General features: G+C 44.3%; 1 protein-coding gene across 2 annotated transcripts in view; it reads right to left on the bottom strand.

Moving 5' to 3' along the window:
- Window positions 1-26,653, bottom strand: part of GLS (glutaminase) — an 811,930-nt gene that overhangs the window by 498,471 nt on the left and 286,806 nt on the right. For both annotated transcript variants that reach the window (XM_086955380.1, XM_086955381.1), the window contains exon 8: window positions 9,523-9,555. In XM_086955380.1, coding sequence (XP_086811506.1) covers window positions 9,523-9,555 — 33 coding nt within the window. The remainder of the gene's footprint in view (window positions 1-9,522; window positions 9,556-26,653) is intronic.

Below are 26,653 nucleotides of genomic sequence, written 5' to 3'. Positions count from 1 at the left end.
GGCTCCAATCCTCTGGTGACGGCAATCAGGACTTCCAAGGGCAAAGCGACTACGAGCGGCACCCGCGGAGCGGGGGCCGCGAGTCGTATTTGAGCAAGCAGGCAGAAGAGGGGAGGAGACCCGGGAAGAGGCGGCAGGTGTGCGAGATGACAGAACGCACTGCCTGGTGGGCCTCGCAGTCCCGGTCTCCCGTAGTTCAGCTCAGGCGCACTTGTGACCCAGCAAGGACAAAGGCGGCTCCAATCCTCTGGTGACGGCAATCAGGACTTCCAAGGGCAAAGCGACTACGAGCGTCTATTAAAAGTATCTGACTTGAGAAGTATAGAGAGGGCGTGAAGGCACAACATACACTTGGATGACAGTGAAGCTGGTAGGGAGTTTGGCAGCTCCTGGTTCTGCTGCTCCTGGCCAAGAGGATAATGTGAGTCTGATATGTCTGGAATGAACACCCTATCCCTGATAGGAGAATAGTCCACAGGATACTATGGACCAGAAGTACAAAGGTAAGTGTTTGCGATTACCAAAGCAAATTTGTGCGAATCGCTATTTGGTAATCGCAATCAGCAGTGTACAAATGTGTTTAACACATTTTGCGATTTCCAGTGGGACATAAATAGACCTATCTCAATAATATTAATATGGAAGGTCTCAGTTTGTGATCCATTGGGATTCGCAAAAATTACAGGGATGGTGAACTGCTGAGGTCCTGCTGAGGTACATTTGCAAAATATAACCATTGAAGTCATTTAATTTATAAGGCTCTGAAAATGATCCCTAATTATAGCTAATATTATAGTATTTATATTGCATTTAAAGTTGCACAGTAGTTTTTCTTGTATATATTTGATAAAGTCTTAGGTACACGTACAGTTTCTGGTGTGAAAATCTGCGGCATGATTGCATATTCAATTTCCCTAAACCTCTTGACACTGGAAGATGTTTTACTCCTGCCCTTTTCAGAAGTAAATGTTCAACCTTTTCCAGTGTGGGAAGAGACTAGAGAGGAGTTGGTGAATACCCTTAAACATATTAGTTAGTGGACGTGCACTGACTCTCACGGTAGTCCAACCCTGGAACTACAGCTTCCCACTTATGTTAAACCCCTGTACACACATTTGCAAAAAGGTGGCAAAATCGGAGACGTGCTGTCAACACTATGTTCAAGTCCCATTGTTGCTTGATGAATGCACTCAGGGAAAAACAAACAAGTCAGAGCTTTGATAAAAAACGAACAAGTGATTGAAATAGAGATGATTCATCAGAAAGGCCAAAATGGGAGCCAGATAACCTTTTAGTGTGTATACTGCAAGTCCTTGCAGGTACAACAAAGTAAACAACCCTTCTGAAAATTTGACTAGCAGACTGTTAGTATGAGCATCACACAAGGCAACAAACCTCTCCCAGCGCCTACCCTAAATGGACACTGTCAAAAGGAGTCATGCTGCAAAGATCATATCGACTACTGCGACTGGCAGACCAAATGCATTTAAATGCCAATGCTCAACCTCAGAGTATGGAGGTGTAGGTTGGGAACATTCAGGTGCAGGAATCTTCCCTGTTGCAATGAGGGGAGGTTCTCCAAAAGTGGTATGGGGAGATAAACTGAACTTCAAAGGAAGAAGCACAGCTGTCATATGACCCAGGCCAGGCTTTACTAACTTGATCCTCAGCCAAATGGGGGCCCCATAAATAGATTAGGAGAGGGGCTGGAAGGAGAGTGTAGAGAAAAGTTAGCCAGACCCGTTGGTTAGGTTAGCCAGACCTGTACTCCAGGGAGAGAATTTCTCCATTTTTATTTTTTGGAGAACTGCGCATTCTGGGCCAAAAATATGCCACACTTCCCAGTAAGTGGTCATAGTAGAGGGTGGCAACTTGAGTCAAAAACTTAGGGGTGAAGCTGGACACCACCCTTTCCATGAGGCCGCAGTTGGTGGTAGGCCAATGCTTTCCAATGCTTTGTACGCTTACGAAATTCCTCCCCCTCCTGCCTCTGAAAGTGAGAAGAGTGGTGGTCCATGCGCTGATCACCTCGCACCTGGATTACGCGAACACCCTCTATCTAAGAGCAGCAGAAGCCCTGGTGAATCGTCTGCAGGTGATCCAAAATGCAGCCGCTAGTCTTCTTCTACGCCTACCTAGGCGTTCTTCAACCTTGACGGCCCTGAAAGCTCTACATTGGCTCCCTGTCAAGAAACAGATTTTTATTCAAAGCCTTAGTTTTGATTCACAGGGCAGTGTATCTCTCTAGCCCTGGTTATCTAGCAGAGAGATTTGTCCAGTACCTTCTCTCCAGAGCGCTCCGCTTCTGCTTCACTTTTGTCAATCCCACACTTCAAAAGTGTACGAAGGAGGTAGCAACGTTTTTTCCTTGCATACTGGGATAAGCTCCCACGCAAACTGAGTTTATTCTCGTCTGAGACGACTTTGACTATGACCATACTCTGGCCATAAGAGCACTGTACAAACAAGCTTAAACCAGTGGTATGCGCGCACCACAGAGGAGCGGCGGAGAGAACGCAGCAGCGACAGTGAGGCAAACATGCGCTGCTGCGCGTGCTAGCCACTGTCTGGAATCGGCACTTCAGAGGCGGGACGCCCAATCGCGTGCCGTTTTTTTTTTTAAAGAGCACGCGCAAGCCAATCCCAGACGGGGAAAGCAAAACCATGTGGATAGCTTTCTAACCCCCGTACAAGAGGTCTCGTGCTGCGCGAGCACTGCTGCGCACTTCAACGCTAGGCGCGAGACCTAAAAAAGGGAAATGTGGTTCTTGAAAACTGGATCCAAAGTTTTGTCAATTTGTAATTTCCGCCAGTGGTAAAAGGCCAATTTTGACAAGCACAGTACATACCATTAGAAATCTTCTGCCCATTTTACCTTTTTTTCTTTTTTTGGTATGAGTCCCTGTAAACACTGCTTTATCGTGGGAGCCACTGTTCTACCCGTACAGTGCTTGAGCATGTTCAGTAAGAAATGCGTTACTTACCTGTAACTGCAGTTATCCAGTATTGGTGTCTTTCATAGATTCACATGCCTGAATCATTCCCCGTCGTCGGAATGGAAGTCCCTGGTACATAAATAAAGTAATGTCCCATAGACATATAGATAAAAATTACATTAGTAACATATTCATGTCCTTTTGTAGAAAGGACCAAACTCTAGAAAAGAGCCAATCAGCATGCACCTCCCTTTAGAACCCTCCTGGAAGGAGCCTCAGTCCCTCAGATTTTCGTACGCACAATGCTAAGTAGGCATATTACTGAGAGAAGTAGGTGAGCCCTTCCAGGGGAGGCGGGAGGGTTGCATGTGAATCTCTGAAAGACACCAATACTGGATAACTGCAGTTACAGGTAAGTAACGCATTTCTTATCCAGTATTAGGGGTGTCTTTCATAGATTCACATGCCTGAATCAGAGTAGCAAGCAATAAACAAAGCACATTTCGGATGGTATAGGATATGTAAGTCATTAGATAAACAACATATCAAGCGACTAATAGAAACATACATTTGCATGCAAGAAATACCACCAAATTATACAATAGAGAAATGTGCAAACATGAGAAGGATGGAGGGATGAAAAGAGGGCTCAACTCTACTGAAATAGATGATGAAGTACTGCTTGTCCCACCGCAGCATCCTTCATGAGTTCTGTATCCAGGCAGTACTAGTGAAGGTATGTGGCGACTTCCAAGTTGCCGCTCTGCAAAGGTCTATGACTGGCACTCTTGCAAAAAGCGCCATGGATGTAGATATTGCCCTGGTAGAGTGGGCTTGCACTTTAGATTGCAGGGGTTGCCTTGCCTGTTCATGACAAAACGAAATAGCTGCAGAAATCCAGCGATAAATGCTTTGTTTGGTGAGTGGAAGGCCCCTCCTGGGCCTACTGTAAGCCACAAATAGCTGGTGTGCCTTTCGGAAGGATTTTGTCTTTTCAATATAAGATTTCAGGCAGTGTTCAAGATCTAGAGTGTGTAATGTCCTTTCCGCTGCAGTACTGGGATTTGGGAAGAAAGAACGCAAGACCACAGGTTCGTTGAGATGGAAGTCCGACTGGACTTTTGGAATACATTTCGGATTTGTCCGTAAAATTACCCTGTCCTGTTTGAATTGCAGAAAAGGTTCCTGTATTGAGAAGGCTTGTAGCTCACTCACCCGCCTTGCGGAGGTGAGTGCAAGCAGCAGGGCTGTCTTCCAAGAGAGGTATTTCAGGTCAGCCCTGTGTACCGGCTCAAAGGGATGCTTCATGAGCTGATTAAGGACTGTGTTAAGTTGCCAGGTAGGTGGCAACATTTTCACAGGGGAAAAAGTCCTGTAGAGTCCTTTCAAAAACTGTTTTATCAATCTGTGAGACCAAAGAGAAGGGCCAGTAGGAGATGTTCTCTAACGCGATATCGCCGCCAAGTGGACCCTGACGGAAGCATGAGCAAGGCCTGAGTTTGCCAGATGGAGAAGATAAGGCAATATTTGTTTCCGGAGAGGAAGAAAAAGGATGTATTCCTTGAGCCTTACACCAGATGCAAAACCTCTTCCATTTTAAAGAGTATGTTTTGTTGGTACTATCCGCTCGTGCTCGAGCCAGGATGGCTCTACAGTCTGGCGGAATATTCAAATTCTGAAGTTCTCTGAACTCCGGAGCCAAGCGGCTAATTTGAGTGAAGACAGATTAGGATGCTGGACTTGTTGGTTGCTCATCGTGAGGAGAGACGGAAACTGTTTCAACCGTATTGGCGGCTCCAGAGACAGACGTGGAGTTCCGTGAACCAATGTTGGTGTGGCCAAGTTGGGGCTATCAGAATGAGCGTACAAGGCTCCGCTTTCAATTTCCTGAGGACTGTGGGAATCATTGGAAATGGTGGAATGGCGTACGCAAAGACGTTGCACCATGCGATCGAAAATGCATTCCCTAGAGACCCTTTCTGGGGATGCCAACTTGCGAAGTGTGGGCATCTGGCGTTGGATCTTGTGGCGAACAGGTCGATCCGAAGAGTGCCCCATTGTGAGAAGACTTGGTTGAGGATCCCTTGATCCAGTTCTCACTCGAGAGACGTTGTCCTCTGCCTGCTTAGTGAGTCGGTGAGCACATTGTCCATGCCCGGAACGTACTCCACCCGAAGAGATATATTGATTAACCAGTTCCAGATTCTCTGCGATTCGTGAAAGAGTGTCAGAGAGCGAGTCCCCCCTGTTTGTTGAGGTAGTGCATCGTCGTAGTGTTGTCTGTACGGACGAGCACCAGGGAATTTGTGATTTTTGGGTGAAAGACCGCCCGCAGTTCGAGGAGATTGATATGGAGCCCTTTTTCGAAGGAGGACCACTTTCCACTTATCCGGAGTCCCTGGAGGAAAGCTCCCCAACCTTCCAAGGAGGCGTCTGTTGTGATGATATGCGGTGCAGCTGGAAGCAGGAATGGTAAGCCTTGAGAAAGGTTCTGAAAAGACATCCACCATTGCAGAGCCTTGACCATCTGAGGAGTCACTTTTATGAGATTGTCGAACGACCCTGTGCATTGGACCCATTGTTTTGAGAGCGCCTTCTGGAGGGGGCGCATCCGCAGACGGCAGTGAGGTATTAATAGGATACATGATGACATCATTCCTAGTAGGGATTTGAAAAGGTGGACCGTTAAGGTCCTCTGAAGTCACGAGAATAGCCAGTGCCAAAAGCTTGTCCTTCCTCTCTTGAGATGGGAAGGCTTTTCTCAGTTGTGTGTCGAGGATAGCGTCTAGGAAGTTGATGCGCTGAGAAGGTAGAAGGACTGATTTCTCCCGACTGAGCGTGAGTCCTAAACGATTGAAAAGCTGCAGACAGGCGTTGGAAGACCTGGACGCGTCTTCTAAGGACGGAGCCTTGATCAGCCAGTCGCCCAGATATGGAAAGACTTGATGGTGGTGCTGTCTGAGATATGCAGCTACTGGGGAGAGACACTTTGTTAAGATGCGAGGTGCAGACTTGAGTCCGAAGGGCAGGACGTGAAATTGAAAGTGTCTGCCTGCCACCGCAAATCTTAAATATTTTTTGTGATTTCTGTGAATCGGGATGTGGAAGTAAGGATCCTGAATGTCCAGGGACGCCATGTAATCTCACTCATCCAGGAGTTGCAAGACCTCCTGGATTGTTACCATGTTACTGCTTCTTTAGGAATTTGGTAAGGGCTCTGAGGTCCAAAATTGGTCTCCAGTTCTTCTCTTTTTTCTGAACTAGAAAGAAGCGGGAATAAAATCCTTTCCCTCGCTGAGACAGAGGGACCTTCTCTATCGCCCCTTTCTGGAGCATAAGAGAGACTTCTCGGACAAGCAGACGTAGATTTTTTTGAAGCATAGGTCGAGGAGGTGTCTGGGGAGGTATATGCATAAATTCCAGAGAATGGCCAAATTGAACTAATTGTAAAACCCAACGGTCCTTGGTAATTTGCTTCAAATTTTTTATGGAATGGGAAATCTTTCCTCCAATTTTTGATGATGGTAATGAATCTGAGACTGGCCGAGGTGAAAGGTCATTGTCTACGTCCATTATTTTTTCGTTGGCCTTTGCCACAAAAGGACGCCTTGCCATAAGAGGATTGTTGGCTATGTTGCTGGAGCTGTTGATACTGGGACCGATTCTGGCCTGAAGAATATGATGACCGGTATTGGTAGTCCCCTCTATCAGAGGACTGTCCTCTACCTCCAGACCCACGAAAGGACTGACTTTTATACTGGAGAGTGCCCAATGCTCTAGCAGTGTCCGTGTCCTTTTTTATACTCTGCAGTGCTTCATCAATCTTAGAACCGAAGAGAAATTGGCCATCATAGGGCTTATCCAAAATGTTTGTCTGTATCTCGGGACGAAAGGAAGTTGCCCTTAACCAACCTTGTCGGCGCAATACTGCCGCTCCAGCCAGCTAGCGAAAACCTGTTGTTGCGATATCCATCGCACAGTCTATTATCTCTGACGCCGAGGCTTCACCCTCTAGCAATATCTTTTTCGCCTCCTCTTTTGATTCGTTAGGTAGATCCGATAGATATAGGGCTATATCCGCCCATAGCTGTCAATTGTAACGCCCCTAAAGCGCTAAAGCATTGGCCGCCTTCACTGTCAATGCAGACATTGATGAGAACCGCTTCCCAATGTTGTCTAATCTTTGGCCTTCCTTATCTGGAGGAGCTGGTAACGGGGCAGAAGGATTTCTGGACTTCTTCTGGGCCGCATGTGTAACAACCAAATCCGGCTTGGGGCGTCCTATTAAACAAGCCGGTGCAGTATCAGGCGCCCTATACTTCTTATCCAAGCGAGGTACCACCGGAGGTACAGAGGAAGGGTTATGCATGACCTTACCACCCTGCTCCCACAGGTATTCAATTATGGGTATTGATCTTACTGATTTTTTAAGAGGCTCCTTAAAATCATATAAGAAGCAGTCCTGCTGTTGAGAGACCATTGGAATTTTGAAATGTTGAGCGGCCCTTTCAACTACATTATGGAACCCTCCAATGTCGCCGGGTGGTGAATCTGCGGGTGCAGGTACTGGAGAAGCGGGAGAGGTAGAGGGAATGACATAGTCATCGTGGTCAGATGGAGTATCTTGTAGTTCTCCCTCCTCCTGTTGGTCTTCTTCCTCCTCCTCATCAGTAGACGGAGGATGCGGTAGATCAACCCGCTCCGGCTGTACACTCAAAGGTGGAGGCCGACTTCTTGGTGAGGGAGATACTAGGGAAGGTTGAGGTGCAGGAGACTCTGGAAACCTCTGTTTGTAGTCCTGTATGAGGTACTGCAAGTCCGAAACTAAAGAGGCTGGAAGGCAAACCATTGGAGGCGGATGATATTCTTCCTCCTGTTCTTCTTCTTTGTCCGAACTCTGACATTTGACATGAAGCTCAGAAGGGCTTGTCGCAGTCTGAAACATGTCCCCTTCATCTGAATCTTCCTCTTGAAGAAGACATGCTGGAGGTAGTGGTTGGACTGTGCTAGGCAATGTTAAAGCCGGCGTCAGCGCCTTTTTTGTAATTTTTAGGTGCACATATATGCTTTGCAGACCTGAATCTATCATCGTCGACGAGCCCGTTGACGGTGTGGTCGTCGACGGTGAAGCGCCGACGGGTGTCGTAGCCGGAGGATTCATCGTCGACGGGGCCGTCGTCGTCGGTGTAGACATCGGTGGTGCCTTCAACGACGATGTTGACTTCACAGTCGAGGTCGTCGCCGATTCCGTCGTCGGCGAGTGCAGCGTCGACGAGTGCTTTGACGTCGACGGGTCTTCTTGATGTTTATCGTCGACGACACAGTCTTACCTGCCGTCGACGATGGGGTCGTAGTCGTCGACGAGGACAATAATGACGATGCCATCGACGCAGAAACAGTAGTCGTCGATGTTGTCACATACAATGCAGTAGGCATAGCTCTCCTCTACGATGAAGACGTCGTCGACTATACCATCGTCGACGGAGTGGAAGTCGGCTTTTTGAAGGTGGCAACTTCCTGAGAGGAAACCTTCACAGAAGTAGCCTTGGAGAGAACCTCTGAAGACTTTTTTGACGCCTACTTTTGAGGAGGTACTGTAGGGTTAGGAGAAGCCACCCATGGTCTCTTTAGTGAAGGCTTGAAAGAGACTGAAGAACCTTCACTTTCCTCAGAAGATTCCAGGTGGTCCCTGTCTTTTAGCCTCTGGAGCCAAATTAAGAGGCATCCCTTCTGGATACAGGCAATACAGACAGTCTTGATGTTGGTCATCTATATGCAGCCTTTTCTTTCCACAGGAACCACAGGATCTAAAAAGACCCTTTTTTGGTGTCTCAGCCATCAGGATATTAGCAATCACAGATGGAACAGAATAAAAAAGCCAAAGAACACTCCTTTTATGTGGGTTTGTAAAGAAAAAAAAAACAACGCAAGGCAGCACATGGCTCTGCCGTGCGTTACATTACGTCAGGTAGGCATTACAATGGTGGTGTTAGGGTGTTCCTGCGCATCCCATCAATTAATTTTGATGTAAACCCATATTTACAAAGACTTGTAAACCTAGGTTTGCACCAAACTGGTGAGTCCACCTGAGGCTGACGTAACAAGGAGAAATATATACATTTCTCTTTGTTACTTCCTCTTTGCATGTGTGATGCATACTGCAGCACACATACAAAGAGGAAATAGCCTAATAGGATAGTTTTTGTGTGGCTTTGGGGAAAAAAATACACCAGGCAGCCCATTGGGCTGCCTTGTGTTACCATTCATCAGGAAGGTTTTACATGGGTGGTGAATTGGTGTTCCCATACATCCAGCCAGGTATATTGTATGCTAATAATATACGCAGTCTTCTTAAGGTAGGCACATTAGTTTTCCTTGGATCAGATCTCGAGTTCTACTTCCCTATGAAAGGATCCAGGTTATTTTTCAGTAGTGCCACTACTGTATTTTTAAAATTTAAAAAAGTTTTTTTTAAATGTTAAAAACACAGCTTTTCGAAATTACATTTAGAAAATAACAGATTGCTGTTTCATGCATGCAGTAGTTAAATTATGTGATGGTCTGAGAAACAAAGTTGTGCACTTACATAGTCAAACTTCTCTGCATTGTTTGCACCTTGCTGTAAAATAAGGAAATACATAGAAACATTTTAGATTATCTTGCTTCTTGAAATATATTGCATCTTATTGGCAAACTGATTTAGCAATAAAAGACAACAATCCTCACAAAAAACTGCTGTAATGGCACACTTCTGCAACTTTACGATGCATGTTGCATGATGAACATATTGTTGAATTGAGAACTTTAAAATATTGAATAGTTAGGCAGGAATAAACAATACAAATTTGATGTTTTCATGTACTGACATCACAATGTATTTTGCAACAGGATATCAAAAGTGGCCCCTATTAATTAAAATACAACTCATGTAATAGGAGTCCTATGTACTTGCATAATTTTAACTAATTGAGCATAACAACTTATTTACTGGTAATCTTCCTTCTTAATTGTAGGAACCTAGGTTCAATTAAGGAACAATGAATAGAAGAGCTCTTTTCCAAAATGCAGCAATTAGGTAGATGAACCAGCGGCAGTTCCTCCTTGAGGGCGCAAGAGTGTTGCCCTGCCTGCTGCGAGTGCATCAACAAACATAAACCAAATGAAATGGTTATTACCATTTTTAGGTCGAGCGTAAGCATACAACCTCTTGTATACTTTAGTATACATATATCTCTGTGGGCCATGCCATTCCTTGCTTCTCGTTATTTTGTTTCAGTGTCCTTTAAAAATCCTTTCTTACTAGTGGCCAGTCCTGCCTCTTTGTCTCTCCTTTTAGGTCTCGCAGAGAGACCTATTGCGGTGAAACCAGAAAGTTAAACTATCCGGATAGTGAGTGCGGATTTTCAACAGTTCACGTGAAATCACGTGACCACAAGCACGCGCATTTCCCCACCTCAAAGCCAGCCATCAGCCTCCCTCCCACAGGCTTCCCCAGCGTGCGCAGTGCGCGCTGGCTTCCCTTCTCCTCCCCCTAATTGCTTGTTTTCACGGCCGCCAGGCCGTGAGCTACATCAAAGGGTTCAGCTCCCCGCCCCCTGCTTCATGGACGCTTCTCTCCTCTCCTAATTATTCACTGCATGGCCGGCCGGCACGTCAAAGGTTGCTGCTCCCCATGCGTCTCATCACCCTTCCTCCCTTGTTTTTTTTTTTACTTGTCATTGCTCGGCGTGGTTGTGATGCGTTTTTCAAAGGCAATAGCTCAGCTCTCCTGTATTACAGCTGGTTCGCACCTCGAGCTGTCACCGCCTCCCTCCCTCCACTCCACAGCCAGGCTCCGTTTCAAAGGCAGCCAATTACTGTTTGCATCTTTCCACAGTACCGAAAGATTACTCTGCTGTGCAGCAGAAAGCGATTAGGTAATATGAAGTACAAATCTGACTACTTGCTGACGAGCTGCTCTTAGCCAGTGCCAAATAACTTGTTTTTAGTGAGTGAAACGGCCCTTCAGTGCCGTGATGTTAGTGTGGAAAGGTCTAACAAAGGGGACTGCACCACCACCTCTCGAGCAGTATGCAGAGCCTTTACTAAGCTTGGGATATTCCTGTCTGTTTTTAAAAGGCGGCCCTGAGCTTGGGATATAGCAGGCTCTGGCTCAGTGTTTAAATGATCAGCGCACAGAAGCAATGTACATAGGGCACGGCATAATGTTTCATTCTGGGGAGCTGTGCATTCAACAATGCTGTATCTGAAGCAATGCGTCAGCATTAAAGAACTGAACGTTTGAAGGTTGAAACCGACGGTTATTGAAAATCCCTTGAGGTTTCTCAGTCAGTAGGCAGGATTGGGATGTCAAATTGTAATATTTACATGGGCAAATTGGTAATGTCTGCGTGCATGTGTGTGTGTGTGGGGGGGGGGGGTGTCATATTTCAAATTTAGAAATAAACATTTTGCAAATTAAGGCTAATTTTATTCACTAAAAATCACTTAAGCAGAGAAGAGACTCCTAAACTATTATATGTAGATGTCAATTATGAAAAGGTCACCACTTGTCACCTTGCTTACCTTTGCGGCTCAGCATAAATTATTAACAAAGACCAGATCAATGACGAAAATATCCGGCTCTGAGTCCCGGCTTCACAGAGCGGGGGAAGCTTGTACACTCAATATAGAAGCAGCCAAACACGAATCACAAATACGCTCTGAAAACCGTCCTCTAAACATGTGCTCTGACAGCAACACTTGGAAAATAGGATTATGTGAACAGTAGCCTAACCTAACAAAAGCCAATAGCTCAGCTCTCCTGTATTACAGCTGGTTCGCACCTCCAGCTGTCACCCCTCCCTCCCTCCACTCCACAGCCAGGCTCCGTTTCAAGGGCAGCCAATTACTGTTTGCATCTTTCCGCGGTACCGAAAAAAACATGCAAACACACACAAACACACATAGACACACGCGCGCTCTCTCTCTCTCGTTGCCTCCCCCACCCTCTCTCTCACACCGAGAACACAGACTCAAATACGGACAGCCACAAATCAGTGCAAACAGATGATAAACACAAAATGAAAGATAAAGACACGAAAAGCACAAGGAAAAATAAATAATCACAGGGCAATGTAAATAGGTGATACACACACACACACACACACCCACACACATACGCGAAATAAACAAACAATCCGAAATAGGCAGTGACAGAACAGAATGTAGCTGGCTTCAATATTTGTCACCCCATCCAACACCCCTCCCGCACCCTTCCTTCCAAGCATCCGGCATGTCTATGTTGGCACTGACATGAGCTCATATCATAGTTCATGTGCAACAGTGTTTGAGGGGTCTTTTGATATTTCCTAGAAAATGTAATAAAATTTCACTTTGTGCCTCCATCGGTCCTTGGGGTCCAAGAAGACCATATACACACAGCTCACATACCTCTAATTAAACCCTTTCTCAAGTCCACAGACGCAGCAGTGCACTGTACAATCATTACACGCAGGAGGCAGGGCAGCCGAGAGTGCACGTTTCTCATGATTGCAGGAAACTCATAGCATCAGTTTCACTCACAGGGTACTGAGGTACACTCTCACACAAGAGGTAACGTTCTCTGTCTTCACTTGCCAGGGGAGAAGTACCTACTCACAGCACCACTCTGCACCACCACAGCACCACTCTGCACCACCACAGCACCACTCTGCACCACCAAAGCACCACTCAGCGCAACCACAGCACCACTCAGCGCCACCACAGCATCACTCAGCACCACCACAGCATCACTCAGCACCACCACAGCACCACCACAGCACCACCCAGCACCACCACAGCACCACTCAGCACCACCACAGCACCACTCAGCACCACCACAGCATCACTCAGCACCACCACAGCATCACTCAGCACCACCACAGCACCACTCAGCACCACCACAGCACCATTCAGCATCACTCTGCGCAACCACAGCATCACTCAGCGCAACCACAGCATCACTCAGCGCAACCGCAGCATCACTCAGCGCAACCGCAGCATCACTGGTTCAAATATGTTCTCTCAATGTTTCAAGCTTTATTACAAATGTCACAAAAAGATGTTAATATTTTTTCCTCAAGGAGCAATCAATCAATCAATCAAAGACATTTATAGAGCAGGGACTTAGTACAATATAATTACACTTTGTTCTGTTGAGCTGCTCGTGGGGGGACTATTTTATTATGTTTTCAAACTTCAAGTTACACTGTGGCTGCTCAGACCTGTAGCTGCTTACATTTTATTGCAGCAGTAACACTTACAGTTCCTTCCTTGTGGCTGGCATCCTTTTGTAGTATTCCAGAAGGCAGCTCCCAGGCTGGCCCTGAATGCACGCAATTAATTATTTCCTTACCTGCTGTTACCTGCTGTTGCCACTGGGCAATTGAGGCGCTATGGACTGTTACAAACACTACAGCTGGGAACGCACATTGCTGGGGGGTCCAGAAGAATACTACTTGTGGTCCGACGTGCGCTTTTGTATAAATGCTGAATCCTAAACTGTGTCTTATAACATGCAATTTACAAATTGTGCAGAATGTATTGGGTTTGAAGAAAAAAATGCACTCAACTCCATGCAATTGCACTCCACTCTAAGCAACACCACTCTACTCTACACAACTGTTCCCCACGCCGCACCATTCTAATCTATGCAAGGACACCCCACGTAACACCACTCAGTACAAGTTCACTCCATGCAACGCCACCCTGCTCTATGCAATGCCACTCCGTTTTATGCAACACCACTCCTTTTTATGCAACACCACTCCACACAGCGCCACTCTGCTTTATCCCACGTAACACCACTCTACTTTACTCCACACCACTATGCTTTATTCCGCTCAACTCTGCTTTACTACACACCACTCTGCTTTACTCCACTCAACTCCTGCCCACTTTACTTTAAATCACTATGCTTTAACCCACTCCACTATGCCTTACTACACTACACTCAACACGGACCTGCTTTACTCCACTCCATGTGACTCTGCTTTACTCTGTTCCACTCTACTTCACTCTCCTTTACTCCACTCAACACCACTCTGCTTTACTACACTCAACACCACTCTGCTTAGCTCAACTCTGCTTTACTCCACTCACCACTCTGCTTTATGCCACTCAACACCACTCTGCTTTACTCCATTCAACAACACTCTGCTTTACTCCATTCAACAACACTCTGCTTTACTCCATTCCACAGTGCTCTGCTTTACTCCATTCCACAGCGCTCTGCTTTACTCCACTCAATGCCACTCTGTTTTACTCCACGCCACTATGCTTTACTCCACGCCACTCTGCTTTACTCCACCGCACTACACTCTACACACTCTACACAAGCGCACTACACTCTATGCCACGCCACTCCATGCATACAAAACTACGCAATACCACTACACGCAATACAATACCGATCCATGCAATGCCACTCTATTCTACGCCACTTCACTCTAAATCATTCCACGCATCACCACTCTACGCCACCCCACACAATTGCACTCCACTCTACACAATGCCGTCCCACTCTACATAACTGCACTCCACGCAACTGCACTCCACTCCACTCTGCACCACACCGCTCCATGCAGCATCAATCAATGCAGTCACCCACGCAATACCACTCTACTTTACACAACACCACTCCAAGCAACCTCAATCCTCTCCACACAGTACCACTCTGCTCTGTGCAACACCACTCCAACCAACTGCACTCCACACAATGCTGCACAGTTGCACTCAACTTTGTATGCCACTCAATGCCTCACTACTCTTCTCTACCCAATGCCATGGAACGCACACCACTCAATGCAATTACAAACCACACATCCACACCAAGCTACATAATATCAATCCACATAATACCACTCCACATAATTCAACTCCACCTAATTACACACTACTCAATACCACAGAAATACATCCCACATAAATCCACTCCATACCACATAACGATCCACATAAAAGCACTCCACACCATGCCACTTAATCCACTGAACATAATTTAACTCAATATCACACTGTTCCATGCAACACTAGTCAACTTCACACAAATCTATTTCACACCACATAGTTAATTAAAAAATTTATTATTCCACAACACAATTCCACTACACACCACACATATCCCATGTACAACACATACTTCAACATCATACCATAAAATTCAACAGCACACCACGTAATTAAACTCTACTACATATCACAAAACAACACAAAATGCCATTCATCATAATTACACTCCATTACACACAATCCCAAACCACATAATCCCAATACAATCAATACCTCATGTTTACTATCCGTATAATTCCACAGTACATCATACCACATTATTCCACTACAGAAATCCAATCCACCCCACAATTTCATGCCACACAATCACATAACTAACTAATCCAATTCAACATACTTAATTGCACAACACACCACATACATAAATTCAATAACACAGATAAAAGACATTGCCATTTACAACGCCAATAGCTTTAAAGTCAAACAAATGCAAGACTGATTGCATTTTCAATGCTTGTTACAAAGTGAAGTGCCTCTGTTCCATCTTGGTGTTTGGGCGGGGTGGGACCATTTCCGCTGACTCTCTGCAGGAATTACTTGCCTAACGCTGTAAAGAGTGCATGTCAGATTGTCCGGCAGTCTTGCGACGGCGAGGCCGACATGCGCACTTCAGACCGCACCAATCTGAGCTGTTTTAAACAGCCAGGCGAATTGTAGGCCCAGGTTCCTACAGTCAAAAGGAGCGCTGCGTTGGCCTGCTCCTACCAATTCTGGCGCTTCTCTCATGCTGAAACCGGCATGAGAGCATCTTCAGGATTGGTTCTTCGCTTCGATAAGGAAAGTCTTCTACTTTCCCTCCTTTTGGAACTGGATCTGCCTCTTCTTGCTGCTCTCAGTCAGGCACAAGGGATCACCAAAACCAGCTGTCAGATGAGGCTACGTATGAGAGCCTCTGAGAGAGAGAGAGGGAGAGCGTGAGAGGAAGGGAGTGTGGGGGAGAGGGGGGGGGAGAGGGAGAGAGAGAGAGATCGTCCAGGGGCAATGGTCGCAGGTGAGCGGCGTACTAAACGAGGTAGTCTCAAGGCGATTCACTGCACGAGGCACAGTTTGGTGCAATGCACCTGTGGGGTTCTGTGGGTTTGTCTCAATGCCTTGCTTCTATGGGTAGTGACTTGTGTATTCAACGCCAACAAAACAGAAAAACATCAGGGTACTGTACACAAGAACATTTTTTTTTTTAAAGAAGCGGGAGAAAATCCTTTAGATTTATTACCAGCGCACTCTACTGCAGTGATTCGCCCCCAGCAGTCCTAGGTCCTGTTCGCAGACATCCTAGAGTTCATGCTCCGGCAGCAACGCAGGAACATCACAACTCCCTGGAGCCAGCTAAGTGTAAACCAAAATACCGTACGAAATCCAACTTGCTCGTACCTACAACTATTCTGTGCTGCAAATTTGACATTTGTTCTATACTTCAATGTTTCAACAAACTGGATTTCACACATAACAGTGCAGTGTCTGATCTTTAAGTCTCGGCATCGCCACTACATTCAGTGATTCTGGGTAAATCTCCTCAAAGTGTAAACAAAAATGAATGTTAAGATATAACATATAACTATGTAACTCATGTGAGAGCTCCAGGCCCGGTTCTAGAGCGTGGGCCAGGCCCGCACAAGGAATACCCGGGCCCACCCTAGGCCATTAAGATCTGAAAATCAAGCGTTTTTCACCTTAATGTTTCACCGGGGCGTAAAGCCCAGAAGACTGGGCCTCGTTTATTTAAATATTAACACCAGGGCTTTGATGTTACTTCAAAGACTGCATTATAGTTCTTTCATAGTCTCATCATTTCAAAACCTAAGCATTTTTAATATGCTATACTGTAACAAAGCCATGGTTGTTGCTTATTTATGTTATGCAACTAACAACCATTGACAAAGCTGATAGTCCTGGTTTGTTGTAGGTGTATTGTTACTTGCTCTATTATATATCTGGATGTAATGACAAACAGCAAATTACTAGTTGGGCGGCACACTATGCTAATCACAGATTTTCAGTTTACATGTTTTTGAGCCACGCCCCAAATTACACCGGCACGCCCCTTTGAGAGACCCTCCCAGTTTAATCATCCCACTTAAAGCCCAGATTAACATCACTGGCATACATTAGTATCCGACCGGGGGGGGGGGGGGGGGGGGGGGGTGATCTGACATTCTGAAAAGATTCTAGCTGCTACGATGTACAAATGAACAGCACGGACATCGTGAAAACTTTCACTCACTCACGCTAAAGAGGCTACAGGCTCCCATCACAAGGTTCCTAGGAGCTGAAAACAGTGATATAACAAACACTTTGCAAAGGATTTTCGTTTTCTCAGAAAAGGGAGTACAAATTTGTATATAATTAGGATATAGATTTACTCGGGGTATTTTTTATTTTCTCCCTGCTTTGAGGCTATTACTAACTAGCAGCATTACATGAAATATAAATGCATGGAAAGTTAACAAAAGAAAACAGTTTTAGCATGTCATTGGGTAAATGAAAGAACATTCTATGCATCATTATATTAATTAGTACTACATTCAAATGTATATAGATGGTTACAAATGATCGAAAGATTCCTTCAGCAGGTACCTATGGGAAGGGCTACTGGAATTATGTGATTGTGCGGATGCTGTGTTTATCTCACAGTTATGGATTTGCCACATAATCCATTTTCTTATGCATAATCTTCAGATTAAAAAAAAAAGTTTCTACCTCAAATTCTATTAAAAAGACAGCAACATGTGTTGATGCACAGTGGAAGGTCCGTTCCAAAGGTTCACAGGCCACCTTTCTGCTGCTTATTGCTATATTTAGGTCTTAAACTGGTACCAGTGAGGTGCATTCTATGCTCAGAATGTTTACAAGTGTAAAAATAATTGAATAATACGATCAAAGAATGTGCCGCATCACGCCGCATAATTTACCTTTTCTTACCAAATATTTTAGTCAACCCTGACCCATAATTTAGCCCTCCCCTGTCGCATAATTTTAGTGGTCATGCCTATGTGTAACCAGTAAGATACTTTAATGATTTTAGGCATGGTCATCTCAGGATTTCATTCTTATGAGGTTGATAAAATGGGTGTCTTAAGGTCGACAAATAGGAACACTTGTGGCAAAGTATGAGGTAGCGCAGATTTCACACAAAAAACAAGTGGCTTTCAACAGACTTTAAAGTTATAGCTACTATGGGCTACAGCACACAAGGAAAAACATAAATTTAGGGAACACAATCTAACCAGTACTGAAAAGTAGTTAAAGTGTTTTTTAAAAGAAAAAGCATTATAATGCTATTATTAATACATCGGTTATTACTAAACTATACAGTAACTTGTATTGTGTAATACTGATGAACATTCAGAATAAGTTAAGCATTTTTTATAGCACTATAATATTTTTTTCAAAATACCTTATCGGATGTATTTCAGTACATTTGAGATATGAGTTTTAAGGTTCATAGTGTGAACCCATTGTGTCCTTAACTCGTGCTGAAAACTTTATATTGAATTAGTGTTTAAGCCAAGCTACGTACTGCACAGTATAGTGTTGTCTAATCTGAGCATATGTGCTTTCTATGTTTGTTTAGTAATAGGCACAGCAGTATTTTTTGCCTGAATGAATAAAGCACCTTTTATGGTCAGTTCACTCGGTACATGCTAAGCACAATCTACACACTTGCATGCCACATAACGGTTACAGATCACCAAAACAACTAAATATAAAGGTGGTGATTGGATTGCTTGAAGTGTCACTACTAGAGGTAAGGCTACCAGAGGATGTTATGGCCAAAAGAAGCAAGAACTCAGACAAAAAACCCAGACAGACTCAAAGCAAGATGGGAGAAAGAGAGGCCCAATACAAAGTGCATTATAGGAGGAAGCATTTATCTACTCACTAGAGCGTTACCAGCAGAATTTGGTTTCCTTAGGTCCAAATGAACATTTTCCAGAGTGCTCTACACAAGTTGGGTGAACTAGTAAAAAAATGTGTCCATGAAGCTGTGACTGGGTGGGTACGTTTGCCCACACACTGGGGAGTTGCTCGATTATAGAGAAATACTGAGTGTAAGCTGAAAAGAAGCTCGGAGTACCACTAGCAAAGAGAGAGGTAGCACAATCATGGGCAGCCCACCACAATATAGACTGGTGTACGGCAGAGGCAAGAGTAGTGTATAAACTAAGAGGATGTCCTAAGAAATTTGAAAAAAAATCTTGGTGGCTATGGGTGAAATATAATGGACCTGACTAAGTGAAAAGAGCACATCAAGTGAATTGGGAAGTTATGTACCATTGTGCTGTTAGCTAAATGCTTAGTCTCTGTGAGAACTAAAAAAATGTATCCTGCGAGTAATATTTCATAGATGAAACAGTTTAAAAAACTGTACGTGTGGATTATTGTGCCATTTTGCTTGCATTATTTCCGTAATGGATCATTACTGCAATATGGACATCTTGCACAGACTCCTCATTTTTCTTTTGTAATGTCATGAAATGTTAACCAATTGTTTGAATAAAAAAAAAAGCTCAATACCATGTATATATATTTTTACAAAAATGTGTCCATCCTATAAACAATGAAATCCTGGATTAAGGTTCGCTTACCGTTGTGAATTTAACCAAATGTACATCCCTGGATGGTAGCAGAAATTTGGTAAACTTTATTAAAACATTTAAAATGTCAGACTCAAATAGATTATATATAATATCTACATAGGATATATTTGGGAACTACGTAATATGCTCCAATATTGTCATTGAGTTTTTGTGGTGACATCATAAATCATGAACCGAAGACTGAGTGGGTTATAAATGTCATTAAAACCATTGGATGGAAATACAGGACCATATTTTATATGGTATTGTGATTTATTTTTTATATTACTTGTTAATTTATGGTTAGTTAGCTTGAAAGAGCTTACTTCTAAGTGCAGCTAACAATTACACTGAAGTTATTGATAACATCCCGGACATGCTGGGGCCACTGCGGGAAAAGTGGGAGACAGATCTAGGGCTGCTGGAGGATGATGACTGGGAGGAGGCCCTGCAGCTCCCCTGGGAGGTGGCGATTCGCGCTAGGTTCCGGCTGGTCCAGCTTTGCACCCTGCACAGATCATACACTCCACGAAGGACACAGTATCAGATAGGCTATGTAGACTCCCGCTTCTGCGTGCGGGGGTGCGGGGAGGAAGGGACCTTCTTCCACATATTATGAGACTGTGCAAAGATCAGGGCATATTGGTCTAGCTTGACAGGCATCATGTCGGAGGTGGTGGGAGCAGAGCTCCCGCTGGAGGCCAGATGGCATGTGTTAGGGCTTACCAGTGACATCACCTGGCCGAAGTGGGATAAGATCTGGTTAGCCCTGGCGAGTTATGGAGCTGGTTGTTTAAATGAAAAAATTAAAAAAAAAAACAATTACACTGAAGGGAATTAGAATGTTTAGGTTTTTTCACATTTCTTGAATAAATGGTTAATAAAAACCAACAGAAATCTAAATGGTGCGGGTCAGTGGATGTAGGCAGTCCTTGGGCTGCAGAGTTTACCACATCTTTATGGATTGATTGTATTTGCCACAATGTGCAAAATTTACAAAGTTCACCAAAAATGTTGTTTATGAGGTAGATGAAAATAATACTAGATAAAGTGCCTCATAACTACCATTTTTGCTGCATCATTTAGATGTGTATAATTTGGCCCTCCAAACTATTTATTCCTAGTCAACCTGACAATGCTAACGCTCTGCTGGGTAGTTTGGGAATGCCATGATGATGATGATAAGATCCATATTTCACAGGTAACCGTGAAATATTTCCCATATTTCACGGTTCCCTTTGAATTATGAGTTTTTTTACTACTGCATGTTGTGCAATAAAAGCACCAAAACATGACATTGTCACACACACACACACATTATCACTCTCTCCTCTTTTCTCTCTCCCCTCTCGTTATGATTCTGGGCTTATTGGATCATATTTTTAAACTCCAATGCTTTTCAATGTAAAAAGCTGCCAAAGCTTCTTTTTTTATGTAAAGCTGGAAAGTAGCCCTGTGTGGCAGAAGAAACCTTTATGTTGCTGTACATGACCAGGAGCACGATTTAGTCTTAACGTTCTGCATCTGCACATTAAAGTTCTGACAAGTAACGTCTCTCCATATTTAGCAACATCATTCCCCTTTCCCCGGGTTGCTCTTTGGGGGTGGTTATTGTGTTAAAAATGTCAAAAGATGACAGATGCCAACTCATAAAATATCAAATCTCTGAAATAGCTGATTTTTGAAAACTCAAACATTTCATTTTAAAACAAATTTTTCGCGATTTGACATAATGTATGCTATGCACAATAGAGGACATAATGTATGTTAAGCATACTTAATGCTGCTGTGTCAAAAGTAATTTCCCAAGGCTGGCAGAACCCCTTAAATGGAATATACCAGCGTGTTATACGTTAGTTTATATGCTTAACTCCCACGGTAATCCTCTAATGCAGCAGGCTCCAGCCACCCGCTCAGTTTATCTCATACAGTTCAATTTTTTCGCCACCCCCTTCTCCACTGACCTTGATCTGACATGCCCTACCCCAATCCCTTACTGGCCTTTTCTGTTACGTGATTCTGGATTAGTAGTGCACCACCAACACAATGCCCTGCTGTTATATTCCCTCGTTGTTTGCTTTAAATAATCACAGGTTTTTAGCTATTTATCTCCATCAATATTCCAGGTTTCCTCTTGTCTCCACATCTTTTTTCCTCTTCTCGTTGATATCTTCTTTTTCATTCCATCCTCTTCTTGCCTCTCATTCTCAGTTCTATTTTCCTCTCCTATCCCCTTTCATTTCTCCTTCCAATTAACCAAGTCACACGCACCAGTTGGTAATAAAGAGCTCGAACTGAGGGTGAAGGAAGCACACGTTTCTCACACTGCCTGTCAGTCAGTTAAAAACGTGTTCAGAATACGTGCCCATCCAATCCTTGGCCTCTTTGCAGAGAGGGCATAGGGCCAGGGCCGGTTTTAGCACTTGTGGGGCCCTGTGCAACAGTGTTTGTTGGCACCCCCCACTGGCACTCCCCACAGCGTCCCTCATTAACACCCTTTAACAGTGCCCCCTCAAGTTTCCATAAACACTCTCTCTCAGATGTATTTCATTAGTTATATAGCGCCTCCTATACCAGACAATCAATCATATGTGTGTAAATCAGTGTTTAGGAAATGTTACATAAACCTGAAGACTACAAGTTGAGTCACATGTCATCCATACTGTTAGAGAATATAGTTTAAGAGTGTACAAAAACGCACAGGTGCACAACACAAAATCAAGCAATATATTAAATTCTAGCTACAATAATCACAGGAATGGAGTTACTTAGTTTTGATTTCTTTTTATTCTAAAGTGTGGTGGAAAAGATTGTACAGCCGACGCGTTTCGTCCCACTTGGGACTTCTTCAGGGCGCTTTCTAATTCAAATAGTCGTGTTGATAAGTCCTGAATAGTGAGGCTGTCGTGCCGAACATAAATCCTGGATCTTGATAATGGATATGTGATATAAGTATCCAAGAGTCTCAAAGGGATGACCAGAAGATATATAGTGAAGGCAGAGACCAGTCTGAGATTCAGAAATGTAGATTGCGCCAATCCTTCAGTATAAAAGAGGGGTATATGCGTCTCGAAATTCCAAATCAGGAATTGTGGCGCAGGGGCCAGTGCCGATTGCTGGATATGTAAATAAAGGTTGTGACCGGTAATTAACCCCTCCCATGCTCATGACGGAGCCGCTCCGTCATGAGCCTCGGCTGAGCTGTGCTTATGACGGAGCGGTTCCGTCATGGCCCTGCCGCCACGCCTGCGCGGCGCGTTCTATTGATCGGGCGAGCCATGACGGAACCGCTCTGTCATGAGCACAGCTCAACCGCGGCTCGTGACAGAGCGTCTCCGTCACGAGCATGCGAGCGCTGCTCGCCCCCCCCCCCGCGTCCCCTAGCGCTGCGGCGGAATTGCCGCCGCAGCGAAGGGGTTAAGAAAGCACGCAGCCAAATTTGGTGATTCAAGGAACTGATCAGTTGATATGATTCTATATGCTATGCTCGCAGTTTCTTAAAAGATTTTTCAAATGGGCCCTATGCAAATGATGCGTACCTGTTGGCCCATTAGTGAGAGGAAAAATTCCCCATCTGATGTCAGCAACCGGCTCGTAATATGTTAGTCACGGCCCGACACGTCCTCCTCCACGAAAACCAACATTAACAGGTTCAGTGTTTCAAGTTAATAGTTTAAGAGTGCTTAGTCTGGAGAAGCACAGACTCAGAATTTAAAACATAACCCCATGGTTGGGGGTTACATTTAATAATACGTTTTTTTTTATTTTTTTTTTTAACGAACGAGAACCCTTTTTGAAACATTAGATTAATGAAGGACCGAGGAAAAAAAATCATAATTCTCTAATCTATACTTTGCAGTTTGCATGCAGCTTTTTGATTACGGTTAGTAGCTCACTGTTCCATGTTAGGATTTTATCATCTACACTGCTAGTAACAAAGGGATCTCTCAGATAAAAATCACTGACCTATTTAAACTATATACACTTTGTGATCTGTATGGGTCTTTGTAGCAGGCATCTTAACCCTATGTGCTAACATAAAATGAGTTAAAACTATCACTACACAAAACTCCTTCTCTTTCCAGGAAGAACATTAATCACTGGAATTATCTTGACATGTTTATTGTTGTATGCAGCAGGTGCTTTTAACACCATAAAATACTTCAAAATATGGTGCTCCCTCGAAGAGTCAGCACCCGGTGCGGTTGCACCGGTCGCACCGTCCTAGAGCCGGCCCTGCACAGGGCAATGGTCACATATGCAAGATGTAATTGTGATTATGTGCAAATGTGTATGATGGGGTTCCAATTATGGGGGTTCAAAGTCTTTAAAATAATGACACATTGAAAGTAAAAGAAAAAGAAAATGCGGTGCTTGTTCGCTACTTAAAAGTCAACTCCAACGTTTACACCCCAAAGCTTTCAAATGTTACTAGCCATTACTGATGAGATCAGACAGAATAAATGTTCTAAGTAATTAGTTTAACCAAAACCCGCGCGGCACGAGTTTTGGGGGCCGTGGCCTCTGACCACCCCCTTCCCCCCACTCTTTCACGCGGCCGCCGCGGACGAATAGGCGGCACACAGGGTAGCTACACCACTGACTGCTGCTATGGCGCTTCTAGTAAGTCTACACAAACTGACTGTCTCCTGGTAAAATGAGCTCTAATTTCACCTTGGAGTGACAATTTACTTTTCAATACCACAAGACTATAAAGGGCACTACTATAAGGATATTATAGATTGTTCAAAGGCAGCAATCTCTTATTTATTGTGCCGCAATTAACAAAAACATGATTTGAGAGCCCAGAATCCTTACATTTCTCTTATAAATAACCGAAAACCCTAATTAAGTATGGACTAATGTAGAAAATGCTTTGGGGGAAAAGTACATGTATAAAGTCAGACACCACTTTCAGTAGAAAGAGGCACGGATTCTTAAAAAGAAAACACACACACACACACAACAAGCATTGGCATAGCCAATAGGTCTCACCTTTGGGACCTTATAAGTGTTTAGCCCAGAAACTATAAGACCCAGAATGCACTGGACACTTCCTGACAATCTCACCCGTTAGCAGCAGTGAGCCAACACAGGTACACCAGAGAGTTTAAGTTGTCCATTGATTGTAGTTTTAATTTTCCCAGTTAATATATAAAACGTGTAGCACAATTCAGCTTAATATAAGGTAACAAAAAAACTGGATGCCAGAACCTCTCACATGGGATAACTTTGAGGCTTTAAGGTGCCAAGATGTTCTGCAGCTTACAGCCAGTTGATGCAGATGGTTCTCAAGTGTCAGAGGTTCATTCATACCTGAGGAGCTTATCCAGTGCAAGGCTCTGCATTCTGGGACTTGTAGTTCTCTTTATACCATTATGAAATGAGGATTGTAAATAAAAATAACTGGACTGGATGAGATATTGACGCACAAGTCTGGGAAGCTTGAGAGCTCAAAGTGGGGATTCAGACTTAGGTGGGGGACACTAAACATTATTGTTTCATATTGTGTACGTAAAAGTGCCTTGTGTTAATATAGTGGGAATGAGAAGCCGATAAAACCTGTGAAAACGAGCGTTGCTTTTTTTCCCTGGGATTGGAGCAGGTCTGATTGGCAAGCAATGGGCACCAGGTGATGTGGCAGACTTGATTGACAGGGTTCCCAGATGAGCCCTCCTCCTGTGCTCGGGATTGGTGGACCTGAGGTCTCAGGGTATAAGGTCACACCCTGAGGGGCTTAAGTCAGGGTTCTCATGTAAGATGGCGGCTGTGAGAACATGCGGTGCGCTGTTACTGGTGCAATGCAGTCTTAGACCTGTCTTTGGTGCTGAGGTGGCACCGCAGGAAGTAGTGCTCAATGAAAAGTCATCCTCGTTGACCTGCGGCCCCCACGAATTGCCGTTTGTGATTCCGCCGCCTGCGATAAAGAAAACAAGTTACTTGCCTTTAACTTTAGTTCCCCAGTATTGGTAACTTTCATAGATTCCCATGCTGTGTATCATTCCCCGTCGTCGGAATGGGAGCCTCGGTAAATAAAGAAATAACATAATCATAGAAACAAAAGATAAAATAGGCCTAGGCCTCATCTCATTTTGTCGCATATCCCCTCTTTGTGTAAAAGAGCCCAAACTTTTCGCAAGGATCAATCAGAACAGCCTCACCCCTTGGAACCTTCCTGAGAGAGCCCCAGTATTGGAACTTTCATAGATTCCCATGCTTTGTATCAGAATAGCCAGCAGTAAATCACCAAAGCACATTTTGTTAGATACATGGCATCACAAAACCATATGACCATTCTTATAGCATACTTTGCTAAATTGTAACAAAGAAATAAAAACATTGCTGTTACCAAAAAATGTGCTTACCGGGATGGAGGGATTGTAGGGAAAGCTCACCTCTTATTGAAAAAGATTCCTAAGACTGCTTGACCAACAGCAGCGTCGTCCCGTCCTGCAGACTCCAGGCAGTAGTGCTTCGTGAAGTTTATGTGTACTGCTCCACGTTGCTGCCCTGCATATGTCCTTGATAGCGACTCCAGAGAAAAGAGCCACCGACGATGTAACAGTTCTTGTGGAATGTGCACGGACCTTTCTGTCCAGGGGCTTGCCCGCCTCCTGATGGCAGAATTGAATCGCACTGGAGATCCAGCGTGAAATGCCACTCTTTGCCAAAGGAAACCCCTTCCGAGGTGGGCTGTAGGACACAAATAACTGTGATAACTTTCTAAATGATTGTGTGCATTCTAGGTAAAATTTCAAGCATCTTTGAACGTCCAAAGAATATAATGTCCTTTCCGCCGGAGTAGAAGACCGCGGAAAAATGACTTTAAGATCAAGGGTTCATTCAAATGGAATTCAGACGGCACCTTTGTGATAAATTTCGGATTGGTGCGAAGGATAAGCACATCCTTTTTAAATTGAAGGAAAGGATCCACTATTGAAAGTGCCTGGAGCTCACTAACCCTTCTAGCTGATGTTGGCGCTAAAAGGAGGGCTAGTTTCCAAGATAGGAATTTCAAGTCTGCCTTGTGAACCGGCTCAAACGGAGCTT

The sequence above is a fragment of the Lissotriton vulgaris genome, chromosome 2_1, assembly GCF_964263255.1.
Source record: "Lissotriton vulgaris chromosome 2_1, aLisVul1.2, whole genome shotgun sequence".
Lineage (NCBI taxonomy): Eukaryota > Metazoa > Chordata > Amphibia > Caudata > Salamandridae > Lissotriton > Lissotriton vulgaris.
Note: the sequence above shows the minus strand (reverse complement) of the source record. Positions and strands in the feature narration are given on the sequence as shown.